The sequence below is a fragment of the Lissotriton helveticus genome (assembly GCF_964261635.1).
Source record: "Lissotriton helveticus chromosome 1_1 unlocalized genomic scaffold, aLisHel1.1 SUPER_1_unloc_75, whole genome shotgun sequence".
Classification (NCBI taxonomy): Eukaryota; Metazoa; Chordata; class Amphibia; order Caudata; family Salamandridae; genus Lissotriton; species Lissotriton helveticus.
The window spans coordinates 361,352-383,839 of NW_027611720.1; the positions used below are offsets into that span (position 1 = coordinate 361,352).

The 22,488-nt window shown below is 46.9% G+C and overlaps 1 protein-coding gene across 1 annotated transcript in view; it reads left to right on the forward strand.

Annotated features, from left to right (window-relative positions):
* Positions 1 to 21,975, forward strand: part of LOC144806458 (uncharacterized) — a 76,059-nt gene extending 54,084 nt beyond the window's left edge. The window contains exon 3 of the mRNA XM_078672818.1: positions 16,087 to 21,975. Within this exon, the coding sequence (XP_078528944.1) occupies positions 16,087 to 21,975 (5,889 nt within the window). The remainder of the gene's footprint in view (positions 1 to 16,086) is intronic.
* The last annotated feature ends 513 nt before the right edge of the window (positions 21,976 to 22,488 follow it).

A 22,488-nucleotide genomic window follows, 5' to 3' on the forward strand; every position in this document is an offset into this window, starting at 1 on the left:
AACAGAAAAGGCTCTGACACACCTGATGTAATCACTTCAACATAAGGTCCACTCTGATCTACTGGAACTGAAACAACTCCCTCTCTTTGTCTATGGCTGTCCTAGCAATCATTCCCTTCCATATTCTCACCTTCGACATAGTAGTCATCAGCATAGTACTGAGTCGTCCTACCAGACGCGTTACTCTGCTGATCAAAACTATTCATTGAATTTTGAGGAGGAAAGGAACGCGCGTTCTGGGGGAAACCTCCACGTCCTCTATCTCTAGAAGCTTGCGGAACACCCCGGCCTCTTACACTAGTAACACCATTCATACGCTGCAACAAAACAGGGCAAATACTCTTAAAATATGCCTCTTCTTTGCAATATGCACATTGGTTAAGGCCTACAGGAAAACGTTGTTGAGAAGGCTCGAACCTTTGCGAGTTTCGCTGAGAAACTGCTGAGGTTGCTGATAGTTCACGCTGACCACTACGAGGCGGGTACGCTTGCTGTAAAAGAACCTTTGTCTTCAACTCTTTAGTCTTTTTCTCTGCTCTATCCTTCTCATCCTTATCCCTATTTTCGTAGTATTGTGCAGTAGCCAATATCTGTGCTGATGAGGAAACAGCCCACGAACTCTCGGAATCCTTCAACTTGGTACATAACTCGGGAAGCAAATTATGTACAAACTTATCGACAAACAACCGTTGACCACCTTCGGTACTCATGTCTTGACCACTATGGTCAATGAATGTTTCTTCAAACCTGGTGAAGAAGTCAGACACGCCTTCATCTTTCTTCTGCGTACATGCAGACAGTTTATCCCAATTCACACGCATCGCAGGCATTAAAGTCTTCATGTAAGTAACTATCTTTCCAGGGAGTTCTGCAACTACAGGCTCAGGTTTAGCACCACCAACTTGTCGGCCATCCGCAGCAGCAATATTAACCCAGGTATCACCTAACTCTTACGCATGATCCGTGTGATGAATCAATCCCAATAAAGGCTGTGGGACCACATTTCCAAACAACATGTCTATATCAGCTAAATTTATGACACATGAGTCTGCAGTCTGTGATAATTCCTTATAGTACCCTGCAGGATTTTTACGGGGGTCAGGTAAGGTCTGTTTAAGAGCCAAGACTTCAGCTCTCTTCCATGGAACATGTACCCAAACACGCTGAAAGTGAGCCGGTGCAGCTACAATATTATTAACATCATCAGCTTGACCTGCTTCCTTCCACACCGGAGGAACCTCCCTCATTGGGTATTGTCTCACTTTCCTCCTAACAGAAGGATCAGGCTCAAATAACGACCGAAAAGGAGACTCGCTCCTGAATGAAAGCAGTGTCGCCACCGTCCTTTCAACGTCGGGACCCACAATCGTACCTTTCGCAAACTCGAACCGTACGTGGCACAACTCAGGCGGATTGGGTCCCAAATCACCATCTTCCAATTCTTCACAAAGAAAAACACACATTTTGTCGAAAACATATCTCTGCTTCGGTGCTTCCCATTGGCGGAAGACATCCATAACAGACTCTAACTCATATCTTGTAGGGTCAGTAACCCATTTATGCGCCAAATGATCCAATACTTACTTGTCTCTAGAATCAGGCAGTTGGCTACGCAACTGTTTACGCTCTGAAACGGGGGTCGTGCTCAATGACCCAAATAAAGGAGACAAAAGACTAGTAACAGTATCCGTCATTCTCTGTCGGACAGAAGGAGAAGTTGACAGGAGATAAAGCGGATTGAGAGGAAGCTAATGTAGGAGCAGTAGCAGAGGAGGCAGCGAGAACAGGTGAAAAAGTTGTTGGAATTAAAGACGGAGCAGGTAGGAAAGTCGGCGGTCCTTGAGAAGGCTGCACCAAAGGAGTAGGAGCCAGCTGAAGAGGAGCTGGCGGCTGTGCAACAGCAAGAGGCAAAGCAACCAGAGGTTGCGCCACTAAAGGTTGTGGAGGTGCTGTAGCACTCTGCGCATAAGGGGGTGGCGAGCTCAACAAATGTGACATTAAAGGATCTTTCTCAAGTTCCTTAGCTGCATCTTGCTGAAGAAGCGGCAGAACTGGAGAGCATTTATCAATTGCCATTTTACGTTGCCTGTGCAACTGCTCACTCGCTTGTTCTTCTTCGTTATCTTTATACTGCATAGCAGCTTGCATTATCGAGATACCCTTTTCTGTTTTATTCTTCTTCGCTAATTTAATTTCTTTCTGTTTGGCTTCCTTTTGTCATAGGCGGAAAGAGTCAAACATCGCCGGCCGGGCTTTCTTCTTAAAAAGTCTAACCTCTAGATTATCTAAAACTTCCGTGTCATAACTACCATATTGGGGCCACTTTAGGACACCATCCTTCCTAGTGTAGCGAATCCATACTTCATTATACGTGATGGGACCCACGTCATGCTTCATATAGAGCTCATACGTTGGAGTTCCAATCGGAGGAACCGGACACGAGTCCTCCAATCGGGAATCCCTATTTCGACCACAACAAAACAAATTTCCAAGTCTGCTAAGACCAGGCATCTTCGCTCACTAGTCTAGCTTCAAACTTCAAGGGAATAGCAAACACGATAGTCTAGTGAATGCACGAGTCCCTCGGCTTTGGTACTTGGTGGGAGAGAATGTAGGTCCCCATCTTGGTCATGAACTGGACACCCCTCACAAGATGCCAGACCGATGCTTGGTGAAGACCCAACATGCAGGGACCCTTGGTGTCAGCTGAAGTGCCTCCTCTGCTCATCCTATGAGATGCTAATTACCGTATTTTCTGGAGTATAAGACGACTTTTTAACCCTTGAAAATCTTCTTGAAAGTCGGGGGTCGTCTTATACGCCGGGTGTCTAATTGCCAGTGTCAAGTGAAATGAGCGTGTGTTGATCTGTAAATTGTGTCCTTCAAGTAATGTGCAACGTTACAGTGCACAACATTAGTGCAGTGTACAATTGAATTATTTTCCTTACAGATTGGATACATTCACTCCCTGAAAAGAGCAGCTGGGATTATTAACTATTGTTAAAGAACCAAGGGACCTACGCTGCCTTTTGTTCGCATATTGGGTGAGTGAATCACAACACAATAGAGGTTGGATAGGCCTTTTGAACATATTTGAGGTTGGATGGGTCATTAATTTCAATACCCATTGACCCATTGAAGAGGGGTAGTCTTATACGGCGAGCATAGCCCAAACCCTATATTTTAACAAGAAAAGTAGGGGGGTTGTCTTATACGCCCAGTCGTCTTATATGCTAGAAAATACGGTAATTATAATAAAAAGCATCCTGGCGATGTACGTATAGATTAGCAATGCTATGGATATGCATATGTAGATAGCCCTGCCGCCCCGTGGAAGAAGATAGAACGACATATGAACCTTGTGCATAGAGGTCTTGTACTTGGGTCCGAGGCATCGTGACAATGTTATGCGAAGCCAGATGTGTAAACAGAAGTAGTTCCAGAGAAACAAATCAACATTGTCACGCATGTGAATGTGTAAAAGGTCACTGCTGTAATGTTATTGTGCAAAACGAGGATAATGTAGGAACATGTGCAACTTTGCTACGAGGGCTTTACCTCGACACATAACAGTAGCAGCTCTCATGTCAGTGCCATACTGAGTCAGGTTAGTAGGGAACCCAAGGGCCGCAATCTACCTAAAATCTTTTGAAAATGCAGCCTCTGACAGACTGTGGTAGGAACACCTGGTTATCTCATGTAAAGAATATTCTGAATGAATTGCAGTTGGCGTTCCTATGGTCTGACTCAGATTGACTAAGGCGGGATACTGCGGATCTGATTGAGGATATCTACCACGAGCATAAGCAGATGAGGATTTTGCACTTATAATGGTGGCTTCTTTCCCTCTTTAGATTATAAACGTGTTAAATTGGCACTGTCGTTCTGCCTCAGAACTGACCACGAGTATCTTCTCATCTCCAGAGCCTCATAAGTATGGGTAGCTTGGCCATGCCTGAGAGATTTGTCGGCTGTTTTAGGAATTCAATTAACTGGATTACCCATCATGGAGGGTCCACTGCTGCCTGTGTCTCCTCCTGTTGCCTTCTTGCACACACCCTTTCACTAGAAGCCTGCACATCTCCTGAGGCGGAAGCCGGGAGAAGAGATTGATAGCGTCAAAACTGCTTATTTTTAAAACATTGTGTGTTCACTGATAACTGTGTATTTTAAAAGCCTTCATTTCGTGTTGCCATTTTGCACAACCACGCCCAGCGGACTCTAGCACTGACGTGGATTGACTTGCAGCTTGCCGCCATTCGCTCGGCACCTCGAGGCCACGCCCATCTCCCTAGGCCACGCCCCCAGCGCCGTGTATTTTAGGCGCGCTGACTACGAGCGCGACCTAGAAGCCTGCACATCTCCTGAGGCGGAAGCCGGGAGAAGAGATTGATAGCGTCAAAACTGCTTATTTTTAAAACATTGTGTGTTCACTGATACCTGTGTATTTTAAAAGCCTTCATTTCGTGTTGCCATTTTGCACAACCACGCCCAGCGGACTCTAGCGCTGACGTGGATTGACTTGCAGCTTGCCGCCATTCGCTCGGCACCTCGAGGCCACGCCCATCTCCCTAGGCCACGCCCCCAGCGCCGTGTATTTTAGGCGCGCTGACTACGAGCGCGACCTAGAAGCCTGCACATCTCCTGAGGCGGAAGCCGGGAGAAGAGATTGATAGCGTCAAAACTGCTTATTTTTAAAACATTGTGTGTTCACTGATAACTGTGTATTTTAAAAGCCTTCATTTCGTGTTGCCATTTTGCACAACCACGCCCAGCGGACTCTAGCGCTGACGTGGATTGACTTGCAGCTTGCCGCCATTCGCTCGGCACCTCGAGGCCACGCCCATCTCCCTAGGCCACGCCCCCAGCGCCGTGTATTTTAGGCGCGCTGACTATGAGCGCGACCTAGAAGCCTGCACATCTCCTGAGGCGGAAGCCGGGAGAAGAGATTGATAGCGTCAAAACTGCTTATTTTTAAAACATTGTGTGTTCACTGATAACTGTGTATTTTAAAAGCCTTCATTTCGTGTTGCCATTTTGCACAACCACGCCCAGCGGACTCTAGCGCTGAAGTGGATTGACTTGCAGCTTGCCGCCATTCGCTCGGCACCTCGAGGCCACGCCCATCTCCCTAGGCCACGCCCCCCTGCACCTCATTCATGTGCACTTCCCGTCCGCGCAGCGGACGTACGCAGCGGGCGCGCCGTTTGCGCGCCGTTTGCGCGCTTAAGGCAAGCCCGTCTGGGCCCGTCCGGGCCCAGACGGCCTTAGGCCCAGGTACTATGAACGATCCTCTAAGCCGTATAACTTACACCCAGGACAGGCTTCGAGCATTGAATCCGAATAAACATCCCAATTGTAAATACATCCTCTTGGAAGACAAGCCATTCACGGGCTGTGTCCTCTGCAACCCGCCGGAAGAACAGGAACATGCACAAACCCTCCGACTTGGCCTTCTCAATTGCAGGTCTCTTGTCAGACACGCTTACGAGATAAATATCCTTGTTCAAAACTCCACGCTAGATATAATGTTTCTTACAGAAACATGGCTGACGCCGAATAACGACTTTGACATGGTCAATGCCGTTCCCCCAGGCTATCAAATACGCTTCCTAAACAGACCGGTCGGGAGAGGCGGTGGGCTAGCCATCCTCTACAAGGACCACCTCACCTGCAGGATTGACAATGGCAATGTCAAAGATTGTGAAAGTTGTAACTTTACTCTACAGATCTCTCCTGCAATCTCTCTCTCCGGACTCTTAATCTACCGGCCGCCACTTGGGGAATTCTCCAGTACATTGATGGATCACGTCACACTAATAGCAACCACTGCCTCTAACTTCCTTCTCCTAGGGGATCTCAATCTCCATTTCCTTGACCCCACGGATAACTCCGCAGCCAACCTATTGATAGATCTGGCGTCAGTCGACCTGCAGCTCATGAACTCACAGGCCACCCATGAAAAAGGCCAGCTTTTGGATCCAATTTTTACGAATATTCTAAATTTTAAAACTCAGGAACCCATTCCCTTTCCTTGGACAGACCACCTACTGGTCCCCATGCACTGGCATCTTAAAACCGTTCCGACTCAACCATCTAAAACCAGGACCCTCGTTAGACGGTGGCACAAGCTGGTGCCGTAGGACTGGGAAGCTAAGCTAAGAGAATCCTCCCCGCTCCCCTCCCTGGATCCCAAAACGGCGGACAGAGAATTTAATGAATGGCTCACCCATTCCTTGGATAATCTCATTCCGCACACTAGCACTCTAAAACATACCAAGAGGATCAGTCCTGCTCCATGGTACTCCCCTGCATTGAACGCCTTACGGAAGGAATGCAAAAAGTCTGAACGCATTTGGAGGAAGGATAAGTCTGTGAATAAAAAAGAGGTATTCCAGACATCCATGAGAGCATATAAACTAGCACTCCGTAACGCCAAAAGTGCCTTTTATGAGGAAAAAATAGAGAATTCTTCCTGCTCCGCTAGGGAAACCATCCTCATTCTTAAAGAGCTCCTCCATGTACCCGCCCCCCAGAAAAACCGCTGGACCCCAAAGCAGCGGAAGACAAATGTGTCAAACTAGCTACCTTCTTCGATGAAAAAATCAAAAAGATTCTTGCATCTCTTCCCGCTACCGAATACGATCTCATTGAAGGAGATAAGGACAACCCTCCCCTGCGAATGAATTCCCCCCTGAAATCATCTGCCCTTCACCTGGTCTCCTTTGGTCCGGTTACCATGGAGGAGGTAACCGCCACATTTGCCTCAATCAAGAGTGGCGCCCCCAGTGACCCAGTGCCCATACGGTTCCTCAAAAAAGTCACCCACACCATAGTGCCCCCGCTGACCGCTCTGATTAACACCTCATTATTCCAAGGTGAAGTCCCTCTTAGCTGGAAAGAGGCGGTCGTTAAAGGACTTCTAAAGAAGCCTTCCCTAGACCCAGAGGACCTATCAAACTATAGACCCATCTCCCTTCTCCCCTGGATTGGTAAGGTCACTGAGAAGCTAGTAAATAAAAAACTGTCACAGTTCTTGGAAACTAACCACCTACTCAAGAACTCCCAAACGGGCTTCCGACCAGGTCAGGGCACTGACACCGCACTCCTTGCAGCAGTGGAGAAGGCCAGAGACATTCTTGACACAGGAGGATCAGTGGCAGTGATCCTCCTGGACCTGAGTGCGGCCTTCGACACTGTCAGCCACCAGGTCTTAACTCAACGCCTGGGAAACATCGGAGTGAAGGACAAAGCTCTGAAATGGCTCACATCATTTCTCTGCCAACGCTCCTTCCAAGTCTGGGAAAGTGACAGCCGCTCCCCTGCCATCCCCCTCCGGTGTGGTGTGCCCCAGGGCTCGTCACTAAGCCCCACGTTATTTAACGTGTATATGGCCCCACTGGAGGAGGTGGTCACCCCATTTGGAGTGACTATCATCAACTATGCTGACGATACACAGCTGGTGGTAACGCTATCTCACCCCAAGCAAGAACCCTCCAACCTACATGGCTGTCTCTCCAAAATACACCAATGGATGAACGACTCAGCCCTCAAGCTCAATGGGTCAAAAACAGAGATTTTGCTCCTGGGACAAAAAGGGCTCTCCCTACCCCCGAACATCTGGCCCGTCTGTCTTGGGGAACCTCCTGCCCCCAAGGCGGAGGTCAAGAGCTTGGGAATATGGTTAGAAAAAGATCTCACCTTTAGAACACAGGCAAGGAAGACGGCCGGCGTCTGTTTCGGCCTTCTAAGGTCATGTAGGAAAGTGCTCCCCCTACTTCCTTTTAATTCCAGGAAACTGCTGATCCAAGGCCTGATTGTCTCCAGGCTGGACTACAGTAACGCCATTTATCTGGGAGCCCCCGAAGCTACCTTTCAGACCCTTCAGAAAATCCAGAATGCCGCGGCCCGGATGCTCACGAACACCCCGGCCAGAACATCCGCAAAACCCGCCCTGAAGAAACTGCACTGGCTGCCGGTTAGGGAAAGAGTGGTTTTCAAGGCCCTCTGCCTAGCTCACAAATTGCTCCACAATGAAGGCCCACCAATTCTCAAAAACTGTATTACCCCCTATAGACCCACCAGAGCACTCCGATCGGACCACGAAAACCTCATAGTTGTACCCAGAGTGAAAAAAGCCCGCTCAGGAGGTCGCCGCTTCTCGGTTCACACAGCGAAGCAATGGAACGCGCTCCCTCTGAAACTAAGAACAGAACCGAACCTCCTCCGCTTTAGGAAATCGCTCAAAACTCTTCTCTTCCCATAAGCCATCTATCTCTTCTGCACTCCTTCTCCTCTGAATTATGAGGTATAGCGCTGGGATACTCACGGGTGACTACGCGCTCTATAAAAATTTTAAATAAATAAATTAGGATGTTGTCTTAAAGCTCTTGATTGAACGAGCACTATTGCTACGTGCCATAGGGTGTTAATGTGCTTATATGATTACTCTTCAATGGATGTTTTCCATTTTATTAATTGTACAGATGTTTTACCCGATAGATTGATTGATTTTGTGTGTAGCATCTATAAAGGATTGTGGGGCATATGTAGGTAATTCACATTTTGCGATTCTCAAATAGCGATTTTTAAGGAATCGCTATTTGAGAATTGCAAAATGGAATGTAGGTAATAATTCGCAATTTTTTAGCAAATCTCTAAAATTCCTTAATTGCGATTAGCAAATTCCGAATCGCAATTAAGTAATGAGTGTCCCATTCATTCCTATTGGCCAAAAGGCCCATAGGAATGAATGGGGATACATTCTCAAATTGCGATTTTCTATGATAAAATCGCAATTTGAGAATCGCAAGTCCAAGGGTGCCAGGGTGTCCAAAGGACACCTATTGCACCCCTGGAATGTGCCTCTAAGTGCATGTGACACACATACATGCCCTAAGGGCATGTGTGTGCGCCACATGGCACTTTGAATTAAAAAAAACGCATTTTGACAGGAAATCGCAAAATACCATCTACTTGGAGTAGGTGGTAGTTTGCGATTCCTTAAGCCAAAATCGCATTTCAAAAGTCACCCCTACATAGCATTTAAGGAATCGCAAAATTGCGATTCCTTAAATGCTTGAGCAAAATAAGGAATCGCAATTTTTGCGATTCCTTATTTTGCTATGTGGCACCTACATACCAAATGGCCTTCCTACATATGCCCCTGTATTCCATCAATTGTCCCATTCTCACAACTTTATATATAATGATTTTTCGCACATGCTCCTTTAGCAGGATGTTGATGTGTAGTTGCTGATCTTTTAGGCATTATTGAGCAGAAGGCTAGTGATCCACTTATTTGACTGCGCCTCATTTAATTGTATGTATTATGTATTTGGCATTGATGTAGTTATTGATTGTTTTTATTTGGAACTCTAGCAGGGTTTCCTGTTACTTGTGTTTTCTCTTTATGTCCCTCTGCATACATATTCTAGAGGACTTTGCTTTGTAGCTGCTGAGAACGTAGGTATTATTGTTTATGTGTTATAGGTTATCATTCTGCTCATTCAACTGTATTCTTTAGGAAAGTGGAGTATTATGTGATGAAGGGGTTAGTCTCCACCATGCATTACTATCACGATACCCCATAGATGGTCCTTGGATTCACACTAATAAATCCTTAGCTCTGTCCTGCTAGTGTGGCAAAGAGCAGTCACGCTTTACTAGAGCAACATGTGTTAAGCGTAGCGTATTAAGGATAGAAATCTGACACCAATTTATAACAAGCTTTTGCAATGCAATAGGTTTCGCATTTACGCGAGTTTGAGCTATTGACATTACACATTACAATGCCTTTAATTTTTGTTTTCATTTTTAAAATATAACTAAAAGGCATTGTCATATACAATGCCAATAGCTTAAACTTGTGTAAATGCGAGACCTATTGCATTGCAAATCAAAAATGTGATAAGAAGCGCTACATCAAAAAAACAGTAAGCAAATATTCTGAAATGATGACAGAGCATGCGTAGTTTGCGCTACTACTCACGACGCAAATTGAATGTAGCACAGTGCAAATATGCGTAGCATAGCGTAGCGGGTATTTTTTTCTTGCTCGCGGTCCTCAACGTCAAGTTGGCGACCGCAAGAGAGCAAAATCATCATCCCGGTGAGACTTTTGCCTCGTTCGCAATCAGCAACATCAAGTTGCCGATTGCGAGCATGGAAAATAAATCTCCTGGCGAGATTCTCAATGGAGGTAGGTCAGGTTTCTCATTGCGAGTGGTCGCGCACGCTCGTGACCGCTCGTGATGAGAAACTCACAATCTGCATTGAGAAACCTGCTGCTCGAGTACAAATCCACTCGAGCGGCAGAAAATGACCACTTGCACTGTGCAAGATGCTGGTTGCAATGATTGCACAGTGCGGACAAGCATCCGGCACTGTGCAATCAGTGTGAACAGCATTTCCCTTCCGCACTACGCAGTTCACGTAGCTACGCGTAGCGTGCGTAGTGCCAAGTGCACTTCGCATAGCTACGGGTAGCGCTACTACGCAAACTACGCCCAGGGTTAGATACTTCATTGAAACACCAAAATAAACAGAAACACATACATGTTACCGGAGTTATAGATTTGTGAAGCAATAAAAAATCAGTGCAAATAATACAGTGAAATTATAATGTTGTGGTCAATGGGAGAAAAGACATGTGACAACAACCACTTACAGGCTGAGTTGCAGTTGTATCAAGGGGGTTAGAGTTCAGGCGGGTCCATGGTCATGATAGTCAGTTCCATTTTTCCTGGTCTATAAAGTACGGGGGCAGAGGTGTCCTGGCTGTATGTGGTGCTGTACGGGGACCCAGTGGTGCTGGTTTTAATGCGTACACGGTGCTGCAAAGAATGGATGCAAAAACACAATGGTAGCACCCCAGGGGTGTTGGCTGAGGGTTGCATGGTGATCCCTGTATTTGTAGCGTCAAGTGTCGGGGTGAAGTAAAGGATTGACAACCAACAAGCCTTGGCAGTGGTAAACTCAGTGAAAATGTACTGGCAGTTCCTTGGGTCCTGGGGAGTGAGGTAGAGGCCAGAAACATCATGGAAGGCTGGAGTACAACTCCCACAATGCAGTAGACGCTCTGGATTTGGGCAATCCCTTGGGGGCCTAATGGCCAGTCATTCTTATGTTCCAGACAGGGTTTTACCTCCTGTATGCAGGGGACTAGTGCCACTAGTACAGGGTAGTCTGAGGATGTGTCTGGCTTCCACAAGGGTCCCTCAGTCAGGGGATGCAGAGTTTAAGCCACACATGAGGCTCACTCTTACAGTTCCAAGTATGTTGCCTCAGGGACAGAGTATCCCCTTTTGCTTTGGCTGGTGGGCAAAGTCCTGTTGTCAAAGACACAGGTCTCTTCTCGGTCCTTCGCAGATCGAGCAAATCTCAGGTTCTGGTGTGAGGGGGACCCTTAAATCTTAGAATTAGGGGATTTAAGAGTGTGGTGACTAATAGCCAGCAGCTAGCTCCTGCTACTAATTCACCCGTGAGGTAACAACATCTGGTAAGGTGGGTCACCTTTTCAACCCCAAACCCTCTATTCTGCCACTCCTAAACATGGCAGTAAACTAAATGTAGTGTACAGCCTGTGCTGCTCACCCTGTAGGTGTGGGCAGCCTTCTGGGGATGTGCACTACCTTGCATGTCTGTGAGAAAATGTGCCTGGGGTAGGGGGAGGGCTGTTTCTTCCCCTGGGAGTCAGCCCTGCTGCATATCAGCGGAGGTGTAGCGTTTGAAGCTCACTGCCTTCGTGTGCCACTTGAATAGCCTGCTTGTGAGGAGGTAAGTGTGACCTCCTGCCTATTGAAGTGTTAGAAATGGGGATCTCTAGTTGGCAGACGTAGGTACTTTTGTCCCAATAAGGACCCTTGCTTCTAGTCAGGGTAAGGTGGGTACACTCCTAAAATAACCCCTGCTCACCCCCTTGATAGCTTGGCACAAGTAGGCAGGCTTATCTCAGAGGAAGTGTGTAAAGCATTTTCATATGACCAACAGTAATACAGTGAAAACACTACAAACGGACACCACACCAGTTTAGAAAAATGTCCAATATGTTTATATACTTAAGACAAGACCAAAATGATACATAAATCCACAATACAGCAATATAATAGCTATTTTGCAAGATGTCTTCAAAATTGCGGAAATACTTTAGAAACACAGTTCATATGAGTCGGTAGCTCCGCTACTGCGTCGATACGAGTCAGCAGAGTCGTGTACAGACTAGATAACAGTACCTTTTCTTGTTGTGGCTTAGCACGGGGTGCGAGCTGGTTGTGGCAACCGTCGCAGTTGCGGTACGAGAAGGAAGCAGTGCAGGGTGCAGTGCCCCTTGATGCGGTGCAGGCAGTGGCTCTGTGGCGATCATTCAGTCGGCATCAGTGAGACCAAGGCTTATGGTGCAGGGCGAGGCGATGCACGATATGGTGCTGACAGGTTGCGGTGCAAGCGACCGAGCCGGTTGGCGAGAATTGGCGATGGTCGGCCCAGAATGCAGTTTAGGACAAGGTGGTGCATCATGGTTCTTACGAGCGGTCATAGGGTCGAAGTCAGCAGCAGCGACAGCGGTGGTGAGAACTGGGTGGCGAAGTGAAGCAAGGCAGTGCGGAGTGCGGTGCCCACAGGTCACGGTGCAAGCAGCGGCTATGTGTCAGCAGCATTGGTCGTTGTCATCAGTGAGACCAGAGTTGCGGTGCGAGATGCAGACAGTGCTCACTGCGGTGCCATCAGGACACGACCAGTGATGGAGTTGGTGATGGAGCCGGTTGCTGTCCCTCCTCTGTGGCAACTGAACCAGTGGTTCCAGAAGCGGTACCCAGAGGTTTGTGAAGTCTTTGCAGTCCCTGAGACTTCAGAACTGGAGGCAAGCTTCTTTTCAAGCCCTTGGAGATACTCAGCTCAAATGAAGAAAGTTCAGTCCAGTCCTTTCACTGCCCAAGACAGAAGCAGCAACTGCAGGCCAACCCAACAAAGCAACAACACAGCAAAGGGGCAGCTCTTCCAGCTCTTCTTCCTGGGAGGTTCCTTGATTCCAGCGAGATCTAAAGTTCTGGGGTCCGGACCCCAATATTTATACTCGATATTCCTTTGTTCTCTCAGAGAGTGTCTGTGTTTAATCCAAACCAGTTTGGTCCTCCCAGGCCCAGTTTTCTGGCAGGAGGTGGAGACAGTATTGTGGAAGGCAGACCAGGCCCATTCTGGAGCAAAGGAAATCCCCTCCCCCTACTCTAAATGCAGCCCAGGTTTATTCAGCCCCACCTTGGCCCATCTGACTCTGTGGAGCCACTGCGCTTCCCCAGCCACTCGCAAGCCAGACAGTCAACACACATTCTAGCAAAGGCACACTGGATGGCTAAGCAAGAAAATACCTACTTTCTAAAAGTGATATTTTCAGACACAGAACGCAAAAATCCTCCTAGCTAAAAGATGCATTTTAACGTTCTGAGTCCAGACATAGTAAACTCCATTTTCCTACCTCATTCGCAGGGGTAGTTACGATGTTATATGCAAACTTCCCATTCAGTCGTATGGAAACGGGTAGCCTTGCAATAGTGAAAACGAAATTGGCAGTATTTCACTATCAGGACATGCCACACACCGGGCATCTAAACAACGAGTGGTACGCAGTTCCCCAAACAAGGAGGTTTGGAAACGGGGGAAGTGAACCAGGACGTGGGTGGAGGCACACCTAAGGGGAGAATCTCCCCTTCGGGACTAAAACCGGCTTCTCGCTTCATCCAGCGCACGGGTAGGTTTGAAGAGTGAGTCCTTCAAATGGCAGGGCACCTACATTTGAGGTGCTTCATACTGAGAAGACCGTTGAAGCCAGCGCTTCTGGTTTATAGGGTATCACTAGAAGTGGCGGGACTCCTTGCCCGCCCCTTGAGTCCATTGGTAGGTAAAACACATTCACCATACCACGGTGTAGATAGTTTCTTTTAAGGTCCTGACGAATTGCACTGTATCATACTGAACACTTAGCATGAAACATGTTGACCAGCAACACAGAGTAGAGCATTGCTCCCCTGGATCATTGCACCAGCGAGCAGCCTCTCTTCACGATTTTTAATAAGGTAGATTAGCATGTTTTTAAACTTACCCAGTGGACTATCTAACCTTTTTTAACTCACCACTCATCCACATCTACACTCTTCCTTCAGGGCCCTCACATCCCCGGCACCAAACGGCAGGAACAAAAGATCTCCGCCAAAGAGCCCCTTTAATTGTGCCCGTCGGGTATTGCACCGCTGACCCTACAAGGAGCACACCCATATGATGAAGCATAACACCTAGCTTGCTGGGTGTGTGAGGGTTTTAGCTCTGAAGGGGAGATTCACCCCCTTAGGTGTGCCTCCACCCATGTCCTGGTTCACTTCCCCCGTTTCCTAACCTCCTTGTTTGGGGAAATGCGTACCACTCGTTGTTTAGCTGTATCTGGGCATGAATGCTGGACCCCGTTAAAAATAGCCCTAATCGTCCCTCTCTTTGTTGTTTTACACACCCTGGCATGTCCTACCTTTCACTTACACTGCACCCTTCCCACAGGGGTACCTTGGGACTGCCCAAGGGGTGACTGATATGCAAGAAAAGGGAAGGTTAGTGCCTGGCAAGTGGTTACACTCGCCAAGTCAACAAGGCTTGGATGCAGCACTGGCTGGTCCGAGTTACCTTTTACGCACTACTGGTGTGGGTGGCACAACCCGTGCTGCAAGCCCACTAGCAGCATTTGATTTATGGGCCCTGGGCACACACAGTGCACTGTACTAGGGACTGACCAGTAAATCAATCAACCAATCATGGAATTACTAATCCATCACATCAATTTACCACAGGAGCGCTTGTGCTTGAACACTGAACAGCAGTGAGAAAGTGCGCAGATACACTAAACCAGCAAAGAACAGAGTCAAAGCCAAGAGGTTAGAAAGCAAAAAGCCAGGGAAAACATGCCAATAGATGCCAGGTCTAACACAAAGCCTTTGTTCCTGACTCCTGGGAGTGATCCTACTTCCTAGTAGAAGGCCAGAATCTTATCTTGGCAGCTGTAGGCGTGGGAAAGCGGTGACTTGCCAGCTAAAGCAAAGTGCAGCTGGGGAAACCAGTTAGGCACTATCTAAGGTCTACACTTGGGTGCATGCCAAATCACCCTCAAAACCAGAATTGTGGCAGGGGTGAGAAGGCATGTTGTTTGATACCAAACATGACATATTTCAGCAGTACCATAATGGAACTGGTGACCTCTGTTATCCTTTGACCCCTAGCACTTATAGTGGCCTCCATTGAGGAACTCCACTATACGGACATATCAGCTTGCACTTATTTGTCTTCACCCTTGAAATAATGCACAGGAGGCCTTCTTTAGGGGTGTCTGACATATATTAAAAGCAGTGTAAGTGATTGTGCCACACAGGCAGTCGAGATGGAGTAGTTTCACTGCTTCTGGAGGCTGCAATGACAGGACTGCTGTCAGTAGTTTAATTGGGTCACACAGCATGGCACAAGACTGTGCTGTAGTCCTCAGGATTCCCTTCCCACCAGTGCCCTGTGTACCCTAGGAAAATGTACTAGGGACTTATCAGGGGGTAAAGTCTTTGTCATTTTGAGATTACCAAAGTGAACATAACAGTTTTGGGAGAGAGCACAGACACTGGGGTCAGGGCAGCAGACTCAAGTGTATTGTGAGAGTCATAGGCTTCAGCAATTTGAGAAAAATACTGGGGGGTGACCATACAAAAGGACACCTTCCTACAGTATCATGTATGTTTTTAGATTTTTATGAATTATGCATTGATGTATAAACCAATTGTTGTACTCATTGTAAGGCTGACAGCTGAAACAAAATTTAATTAGCATTGAAGTGAGCCTGGTGACAGTCAAGCTCCTGAACTTAACTTCAGAATTTTGTGCTGTTTCAGCCAGTGATCTTACCAGGCATGGTGTGCATATTTGTAACACCTGTTAACACACTCTGGAGTAATAGGGCTCAGTGTATATTTGTAAACCATCTTTCCTTAGGTGTTATCTATCTGGATACTCTAGTGGTTGCTAATGTAAAATGAAATAAATATTGATCACCTTTTGTTTCTCCCCCAGACTGCAACAAGAATACTTGAGAACTATCCGATTGACACCTACCGAAGCTTGCCCAAAACAGAAGGGGTCTACCATGAAGTCATTCTTATGCTTGGGTCCGAAGAGATGGTAAAGTCCAGTGGTGAATACCTGTTTCAGAAGGAGAGCGGGACCAGCAGGCAGAGGACATTGATGGAATGGAATGAGAACACACAGCACTTTAATCTTCTCCGCACCAGGGGCGCCAACACCGTGGAGCTGTCGCCACATACAAAGCTCCTTGTTTTAGGCCATGGACGCCTCAGAGATGGAGACATTCGTTTGGGTGGTAAAACCTCTAGGGAGTTAGCGGACTCCCTCCTGTCCCTTTCAACAGACAGAGCAGAGCTTCACATGTCTAAGAAACGTAGGACCCTTCGAGAAGTTAGTCTGGTTTCATGTGATGTTGGTGAGGGACCTGAAGGGGGGCGGTTTGTGGAGGAGCTTTTGGTGAACATGCGGGAAGGGGGTCTGGAAGTTGGGTCTGTCTCAGCGCGAACTGTTTACACCTATGTCTTACCTGATGGGACCAAGAGAACCGCAGAGTCAGAGGCGTCCGAGCTCTGGAGTCACCACAGCCCCAAGCACAAGAGAACCTTCTACCTAGGGGAAAACAACAAACTTCACGAGACTACAGACAGCTCAGGAAGGAGTCACCAGTGGCATGAAGAGCAAAAGCAGCTTTCTGAATTAGAACCTCTTGCGCCAGGCAGGCCGTGGAATGACCCTTTGTTTGTGAGAGACGGGGGGACATTATACAAGATTGACAATGCTGTCCTCAGTGAGATCATTGACAGCAAAGTGAAAGCCCTCTTTGCTTCCGGTGAGGCACAGATAACCCCGAGTGAAGAGTCCGTCCCTGTCTACAGGCCAGATGGGACGACTGAGACGAGTAACGTGAGAACGGTCCGGGGCATGGACGATCTGCGGGGCAACATTCAAGAGATCATCCACACCACTAACAGGATTCGGAAAGATATGTTACTCGAGCATGGAGAGCGATTAAGGAAGGAAGGTATTGTTGACAATAATTTCAATCTGAAAACAACCTGGGGAAATCTTGAGGAGCACGCACATATGCATAACAACCCACGCAACTTCTTCAAATGGTTACAACGCAACATTGCTTCCTCCTTAAGTAATAGGCATGTATATTACAAGTTCAAAGATTTTGTTTACAGAATGAATCTACATGACTTTTACTTTGAATATTATGGAGCATTGAGAGAGGGTGTGGATGTAGATCAGAACATGTTAAACAAACTTGCCTATGCCGATATGGGGAACATGGGGAACAAAGATGGGTTTGTAGAAATGGCAAAAAATTGGGTTGATGGAAACCACGAAGTGATAGACAACAACATCAACATTTTTGATGGCATGGCAGTCCTCGCAACGCACATCTCTGAACCTGTTCGTAACCCGCGAGTATTTATCACCAACAGGCTGATGTGGGATGCCACCTCCTCATGGTCAGATTTTAGAAACCGCAATCCAATGGCAAGGGGAAGGACTTGGCAGGGTAACAAAGCAGCCATTGGCTTGGAACATGAACCCAATGCTGCGGTACATGATGATACCTTGGCAACCGTGAAGCTATGGCTTACAAGGAAATACAGAGGCAGGTTCACCACTAGTCAGCAAGACAATGCTGAGAAAGCTTCAGGAGAACTCATAGGGACAATACGTACAGACATCCTTAACACCCTACCAACACAGAACACAGACATTGATACTAGCATGAGACCATACATAGGACCTCTGTCTGAGAAGGATGTGGGTCGGATGCAAGTATTCGAAGAGGCAGTGCGCGGGAGGAGTCTGCAGCCACAGTTACTTCTGAAGACAGCAGAAGATCAGCAGCACTTACAGGAAAAGATCAGAGACATCATGACGGATCAGCGATATGGAGATCTCTCGGACTATCGGAAAGTCAGATCCCTTGAGAAATACAGTGGTGGATTGAAGTTAAGTTTACAGAGCACGACAGAACCCATGATGACCAAAGAGATCATTATCCCCGGAGAAGCAGGGACCTCAAAATCCGAGGAGCTCATGCACTCCTACTTCAGCGACGTTCACTCTTCGTCCAGCAAGATTAATCACGGTTTGGGCATTTACGGTTCCCTAATGGGCTTCCAAGCAGCAAACCAAATGTTCTCCCAAGGGCGGGACTGGGAGGGCGGAGTCATGGTGGCGCAGGGCGTTCACGGTGTAACAGAACTCTCAGGTGTTAATGCAGTCATCAATGACTTCATCAGCAGCACCTCAAAGCAGGCGGTTGCTAAGAACTCTGAGAAGCTGGAAGGGGTCGCTGCTGCTAAATTTACGAACTCACTGTCTTCAATAGGAAAAGCAGCCGAAAGTATTCCAGTTCTTTCTGTTGCATTTACCGTATTTAATATATATGAAGATATTAAGCAGGACAGTGCCATTGGATTCGTGGATGCCACCTTGGATGGAACAATATTAGTAACCAGCTTGCTTGGGCCGGAAATGCTGCCGGTCACTGTTGCTTTGACTATAATCCGCTTGGGGATAGATCCTTTGTACCATGAGATCAAGCACGAGCTCGACTCATTGCCGCCCAACGCCAGTGGTGGGCAACGTTTTGTGGCAGTCCTAAAAGGAATTGTTCTTGCTGTCCGGGACATTATTGTTTCTTTTGTGGAAATAATAAATCAGTTTAACATTTTTCATACATTCAGTGAGATCTATGAACTAGAGGAGGAGCACAGAAAGAGCATGCAGCTGGTGGATGATCTGAAGACCCCTGATAATTACTTCAAGGTCAAAGAGCAGGGGGCGGGTGACGGGTGCCACACCATGATTGACTTCACTCAGGGGAAAGATTCTGGCTACGGAGGCGATCTGTACGTTGAATTGACCGACCACAACTCTATGATCGTAACCATCGATGACCCAGTCACTCCTGGAAGACTGCCCAAAGAGTACCCTTTCCAGAGAGGGTGCGAAACAGTGGACATCATTTTAGGATTTGGACAATCAGTTAAGGTTGCATTTGTAAAGAAATCAGCCACATTTCTGTGGATCCCAGTGAAGAAAGAAGATGTGATTGGCTCGATGGTGCCGGATGAAAGCTCTTTACATGGCACCTACAAAGGCAACTCAAAACCTAACCGGTTCTATGCAGTGCAGCAAAGAAAGCCACCAGGCCTGCATTACTCTCTCGATACATACTTCTACACTCTATTTGGCAACAACGGGAATGACTTTTTCTTTCTGGGGCCACAGAGAAGCTTGGTTCATGGTGGAAATGGCCAAGATGTCTACTTCATCCCTGAGGACGGTGGAGACACAGACATTTGTAACCAGGCAGAGGACCAGGCCATGGATCTTGTAATAATCAACATAAAGTTCATTCAAATATCAGCAAGGAAAGAAGGACAGGACTTGAAGCTGTTCTACAACAACAATCACCACATAGTCATCAGGAGCTGGTTCATGGGAGATTCATATCAACACTTGAGCTTTAAAAGTCGCGATGGTGCATTGTTTAAAGTGGGGAAAGTTCTACCGGATGGGAGAGTCACCCTAGAAGTGACAGTCCTGGATTATTCTAGAGACACTGAAGGGTGCAATGTAAACCTGAAACTCTCTCCCTGGGAAAGAGTCATCTTTGTTAAAGGAAGTGATTACGATGATGTCATTTTAGGCAATGAAGTGGGAAACGTGCTTCAGGGTGGGAAGGGCGTCAACCTTCTCACGGGGGGCAATGGCAAAGACATGTATGTACTGGAAGAGAAAGAGACCTGTGACACAATCAACAACCAAGCTTCAGATGGAGAAATAGACACCGTTCAAATAGCTGCTGAGTATAAAAATGTAAAAGTAGCCGTTGTCAGCACATCTTCTATCAAGGTCTGGGATTCTGCCGCCTCGGCATGTGTGATTATCAAGGGATGGAAGTTGGGCTGGGAATGGCAGCACATCATATTCCAAACCAAGGACTTTGTTATTTTCCAGGTGTCAAACACGACTGCTGAACCCAAGATCGTGCCGTTAATCATGGATTTCCATGACTCAGAGACAGGGGTGTCCCTTGACCTAAACACCATTCCAGGGAATGAGCACATAATGACTGTCATAGGGTCATCATTTCAGGATGTCATCATAGGCAACAGAAAACCCAACTTCTTTGGTGGTGGTGACGGGGATTTCCTAAAGGGTGGAGATGGCCGTGACACTTACACTGTTGATTGCAAAACTGAGCAACCTGCTATTATCAATAACTATGCAGAAGACAGCCTGCCTGATGTTTTGTTTTTGAAAGAGAAGTTTAGCACACTGAGATATACAAACCCCGCAGACTCACCTGACGTCATCATCAGGGGTAGGAGATGTGTTGTCCGTTTGCAAAATTGGCACCTATCTGAACAGAACCGGCATCTATGGATCCAGACAGAGGATGGGATAACTTTCGAGCTTGGGAACGGAAATGTACCCCTAGTCTATGCCGTGGACTATTCCACATCAGATAGCCATCCTGATACCATTGACACTCGTACTGGTGTCTACTCAAGAGCAACAAAGATAATTGGTCCCACAAAGTTTGTTGCAATATGGGGAAATGAGAAGGACAATTTCATTGACCCTGGTAGCGGAGGTGCCTTTATGAGTGGTCTCAGTGGTAAAGATACGTACATCCTCAAAGCAGAATATCATGGAAGATATGTTCTTGATAATTTTGCAGAAGACCAAAGTATTGATTTTCTTATTCTCGATGCGGAGTTCAAGGCTATCAATATAGCACGTTTATCAGAAACAGATTTGCTCATTAGTGTACCACCTGCAGCCAGGTGGACATGTGAGCTAAAAGGATACATTCAGCATAAAGAGCAGAGACACCTGATAATGCAGAGCAGGGACAAGGTTTGGTTCACAGTGTCTGAGGAATCCCTTCGTATCCAGCCCTTATTTCTGGATCGCAAGGATCTTCCAACAGACCTCCACCTGAAATTGTCTGATGGCCATCTTCGCACCATTCCAACTGTATATGGATCAGTACGGAACAGAAACACCATCATGGGAAATGACCTGAAGAATGCATTGGTGGGTGGAAAGGACACTGACGTGCTCGCTGGACTTGGGGGCAATGACCTTCTTCAGGGGTCTGATGGGACCGACTACCTGTCAGGTGGAACTGGGGACGATGAAGTCCATGGAGGAGAGGGGGACGATTATATCTTGGCTGGGGCCGGGGATGATGTTATTTATCCTGGGCCAGGCTCGGATAAAGTCTATGGGGGATCTGGGTCTGATACCGTACTTTTCTCAGGGAACCACACAGATCACACTGGAGTTCTGGTAAACCTAGGTTTGGGCTATGGCACGGGTGCCGATGCTGAAGGCGATCTGTACTTCAGTGTGGAGAACGTGCTTGGGACCAGCTACAATGACATCCTTGTAGGGAGCGACAAGGACAATTATCTAAGTGGTGAAGGCGGAAGTGACCTTATTCTGCCCATGGGGGGCTCTGATGTTCTCCATGGCGGGGAAGGAAGTGACATTTATTACCTGCGGGAGGCAACTGGTCTCAAAAGAATCGACAACTTCTCTAAAGACAAGGCCATGGATATGATCTACTTTGGAACTGTGGGTAATGATGAAATAAAACATATACAATTTAGGAAACTGGAAGATGACTTAGAGATTACATTTCCTAACGGAACCGACACAGACTTTCTAGAAGGGGTTCTCATAAAAAACTGGTTCAAATCAGTACACTATCGTCATGTTTTAATAATGTATGGAAAAATTATTCCTTTATTCGCTTCATGGCATGCCCTGCATACTTTTGATACTTGTGTGATCACAGTGACATCTTCAGACATTCTAAAAAAGTGCTAGAATCTTCTATCCAAGTCAATTTACACATACAAAATAAATGTAATCACTACGAAAAAGTTTAAAGTGTGTTGCACATTAAGTTAAACTTGCTGGATACAATATATAATCGACAAAATAGATATTGAATGCACCCTAAGAGCATAAGCATTTTTATCTAGTGTGCTACCTTTCATCTCTGTAAATCATAATCTTTATCCTTATTACCATGAAGCCAGACTAGAAGTATCTGGATCTGTTCCACTGCTTCCAAGAACACTGAGTAGACAGGGACACATTGAAGAATGAATGGGGAATGAATGGGGAACAGCAGGGATTGGAACATGAACCCCTAACAGACATGAACCAAGTGTCCACAAGTTGTGTCTCTCCCAGCCTCTCATCACAGGACACTCCAATTTGTTGTGAGTGCCTTCTCCTTGCTTCTCTCTCATTTTCACTGCTTTCTCCATTTCGAAGGCCTGGATACCCTGTCAAGTGATTAGCCGCGCTTTATAAATCCTGATTGATTGATGC